This window comes from Triticum dicoccoides, chromosome 1B, assembly GCF_002162155.2.
Source record: "Triticum dicoccoides isolate Atlit2015 ecotype Zavitan chromosome 1B, WEW_v2.0, whole genome shotgun sequence".
NCBI classification, from domain to species: domain Eukaryota; kingdom Viridiplantae; phylum Streptophyta; class Magnoliopsida; order Poales; family Poaceae; genus Triticum; species Triticum dicoccoides.
In genome coordinates, this window is record NC_041381.1 from 490,133,744 (window position 1) to 490,137,751 (window position 4,008).

The 4,008-nt window shown below is 42.6% G+C and overlaps 1 protein-coding gene across 1 annotated transcript in view; it reads right to left on the reverse strand.

Annotated features, from left to right (window-relative positions):
• The window catches only part of LOC119343545 (protein NRT1/ PTR FAMILY 3.1-like), a 4,704-nt gene extending 2,525 nt beyond the window's left edge, over positions 1-2,179 (reverse strand). Inside the window, exon 1 of the mRNA XM_037614455.1 lies at positions 1,952-2,179. Within this exon, the coding sequence (XP_037470352.1) occupies positions 1,952-2,045 (94 nt within the window). The 5' untranslated portion in view covers positions 2,046-2,179. The remainder of the gene's footprint in view (positions 1-1,951) is intronic.
• Positions 2,180-4,008: the final 1,829 nt, after the last annotated feature.

A 4,008-nucleotide genomic window follows, 5' to 3' on the forward strand; every position in this document is an offset into this window, starting at 1 on the left:
CATTTTCATATTATTTTGCGGGAGAACATTTTTTTCTCATATTACTTGTTCCAGAATCACAATCTTTGCTTGATTTGACACACGTGCTAGATGCTCTAGATATTTTGAAAAGGTAATTGGCCAATTGTGATCCATATGGACACTTCCCCCAAGAAGACATTGATAACATGACGAATGTTTGACATGAAAACCTTGAGATATCTACACGCCTTGTATACATGAATAGGGGATGCTTCAGCTATAGAACGAGAATTTCTTCTCTGCAATTAATGTTTTCTTGGTCGCGTCGAAATCTCACGCGGATAAGTAGCTCGAAACAACAATATTCCTGCTTCCAAAACAGTCGCTCTATTTTTCCTTTGATGAAACAGTTAATCTATTTTGAAGTTCTGATTACAAGTAGTAGAAATTACCTTGAAGTTGTAATTTTCTAACATTGCACGCTCACTATCAAGTTGTATCGACCAGTCAAAAGTCGTAAAGGTTCGGCACAGATTTGATTCTGCATTTCTGCATGTAACAACCGTATTGGTATTGTCTGATGGCTACACTTCGGCAGTTTAGAATTTCATTACTCACGGAGGAAGATTCTTATGCTGCTAGCCAGGTCAGGTTCTTCGATATGATTCCAAAAACGTCATTTTTGGTTGCATATAGGACTTTTCCTTAGATTGCATGTAGGATAGGACCTATAGGTTACACCAAACGGTGCAGGCTTGCCGTAGCACGTCGTTTTTGAACAAAATAGACCGGGTTGACTTCACGAAAGGAGCATCCACACTCATATTTGTGTCTGCTTCTTCTTTTCTTAGGAAGAAGGGTTTCCCCTGATTTTTATCAAGACACATTCGTATTGGCTGGAATTTTAGACCATGTGCAGAATTCAGTGAATTTTTAAGGGAGGTCCAGCAGGAAAATAAATAAGGTTTGGTTAAATTTTATGCGAATCAAGACAATTTTGCAGCTTTTGAATATTTAGTGTGGAATTTGGGATGCAACAGGGTATAAATTCTGTTGTGACAAATACGGCATTTTTTGTGTTGTTTGCTAGAGGGAAGATGACATGTGGCAGGGGCATGCAGCAGCCCAAGATCATGAATAGTTGAATACAACACTTGAACGTTAATTCTTACCCATCTACTCCCTCTGTTCTAAATTAGATGACTCAACTTTATACTAACTTTGTATAAAATTGAGTCATCTATTTTAAAACGGAGGGAGTAGCTCCTAATACCCCTAACCTAACAGTAAACACTCGCGTGTCAAGACTGTTTCAACATGCAAGAAGTGGATGCGTGTTATGCACTTGTGATAAGTCGCATGTCAAAATGAATGTGAATGAACGTAAAAAACAACAATACTGCAAGTACGAGGCAAAATCCTTGAAAATGTATACACCGATCGATGTATCATATGGATAGCTAGAGCAATACTGTTGCGTGTTGCACTTCTTATTAAGCGTTCCACGTTCTTGGGTATCTTTTGGCAATTGCTGAGCAACGTTCAGACATGAAGCATATTCTTTTTCGGCACAAATTCGGTGGTCGAAAGTCAAAACACTACAAACGCATAAACCTCAGAATTACAGTGTAATACAAAAAGGGAAACTCTCTAGGTCACGAATTTTGTAAATTTTGCAGATTGGAACTGTTGCATGATTTAACTTTTGTGCCACTGTGATGAAGCCAGTTATTGCCTCAACTAGACGTGATCCGTGTGCAGCCTCCACCGAATCATAAAGGAAAATCGATAGCACTACATATTCGCAGCCGCCCAACGGAAGAAAACAAAGAACTGAGATAACACTCCAGTGGACCATCAACGGAAACCTGAGGCGAAACCACTAGCTAATTCTGTGGGAGCAGAGAGCAGATCCCAACGTGCATATGTAACTTTACTAAGCTTAAAGAGAAGAGAACTGGGCTGAAAATAGGGAGGATCAACCAATCACCTAGGATGAAGGGCATGGTCCTGAAGCCGCCCTGCTTGGCCTTCTTCGTCGCCTCGGCGGCGTCCTCCGCCCGCCCCCTCCCGTCCTCGACCATGCTGTCTCTTCTCCGGCGGGAACCCTGGCGGCCGCGGCGGAGTTTCCCGGCCGACGACTCTCGACCGGAGCGGTGGAAGAGAGCTACGAGCTACGAGCTACGGCTAGGCGGCCGGCTGGCCAGGTAGCTCCGTGGCGTGCGTGCGCTGAGTGAGAATGGAGAGGTGTCTTGTGTCGTGCACGCCTTTATATAAAGGCGTACGTGGCTGCTAATGTGCTCGCACATATCCGTCCCCGGGAAAAACGTCGCTGGAAATGGGAGGCATCCGCTCCACTACGGGATGATTAGGATGTGACGGCGTCCACTGCTGTCAGATCGAAATGGCATCCGGGCGCCGCTTTAGATATCTCTTGATTGCTTCCAAGATCGAAACGATCTTGCCGTAGTTGAAATTCGTTGGAACTAAAGTGGACTAGGCCTATATAGCATGCGCGTTGAGACCGAAACGATCTTACCGTAGTGGAAATTCGCTGATCATATAATCTGCGATCGTGATCACACCTATGTAACTTGTGGTGGATATGATTTGTTGTTATTTGATGAATACTTCATTATGGTGTTGTTATCTTGGTTACATGAATTGTTTATAGGTGGATGTTGCTCTCTCTTTCATTATTCTATAACTATAATCATTGGCCAATTTATATGAACAAAAACAAATGAGCGGTGTTTAAATGAACAAATAGTAAAGGAAGTGATGTGTAATTGATGAAGTAGGCCCATAGCTAAAAGTAAGTATCAATTGGGGAAATGGGCTTCTTTCCTTTTGGGCCTCGATCTTTAATTTGTCTTTCTTTCTCCTCTTCTTTGAATTGTTGACCACCTAAAGAAAAATTGAATTGTTGACTTTTCCTCAAAAAAATTGAACGAACAGCTTGGGTTTGTTGACTTAATGTGATGCCGTGGACCTCATATTATTAAACGCTCATTCCCCAGCGTGGGATTTAATTATTATTTTGAATTTCTACTAAAAATATTACTTGAATTTGCGCAAATTGTCCCAGAGAATTTCCATCGATCTCTTCCATGTTGCATCTGTGAGATGCTTTGTGGATGGGTGCAGGCTCCTTATTTTCTCAACAACCTATTTTTATTTGCGTGGTCTACTTAATTGAAGGATTAGCTGAATTATGGAGGTGATAATTCTTGGGCAAGAGAAGATTACATCCTTTGTAGAAAAGAACGGAGAGTATATTGTGATTTCCCAGTTGCCGGTCCTATTGAGTAAAATTATTTTGATTAATAAACATCAATGTTATTTCCATTTTACGAGAATGATATATCTTATGCTTAATTAGGTATAAAGTTGTATACTTGTATCTAAGGATCAACCTTTAGATCATTATATTGCTTGCACATATAGTGGTTCCGGCACTTGGTCTGATTTAGCTACTTGCGCCAAGGGCGCAACAGGTCATCTAGTTATTCAAAACCCTGTAGTAGTACTATGACAGGGCATCTGGTCCCCTTAACATCCTTGTGCAACCTTGGTGTTGCTTCTGTTTCCGGTCCTAATCCACCTACCATCCCACTAGTCGACGGGTTACTCTTGCATGCACGTGGCTTTAAAGTTTTGACCCGCTCCCTATTAGCAGCAATAATGTCCACCCACATGATTAGTTTCCAAGTCATAGGGGCTCCGCACCAACCTCTATCTCTATAAGTTTCCTCTGCTCCCATTCATCCATCCATTGACCCCCATACACAGCCCCACATAAGAACGCAACGATGGGCATCAACCTGCTAGGCTTCTTCGTGATGGCAATGCTCGCCATGGTGGTCGTCAAAAAGATTGTCAAGTGCATCAGTCAGGCTCATTCGTGGACAACTGGCTCCAGGTAGGCGATGACCTCAACCACCGCAACCTGATGGGTATGGCCAACCGTTTCGGTGAGGTGTTCCTCCTCCGCATGGGTGTCCGCAACCTAGTTCAATAAATAGTTCGTGAGGGAAAGGGGGCCAA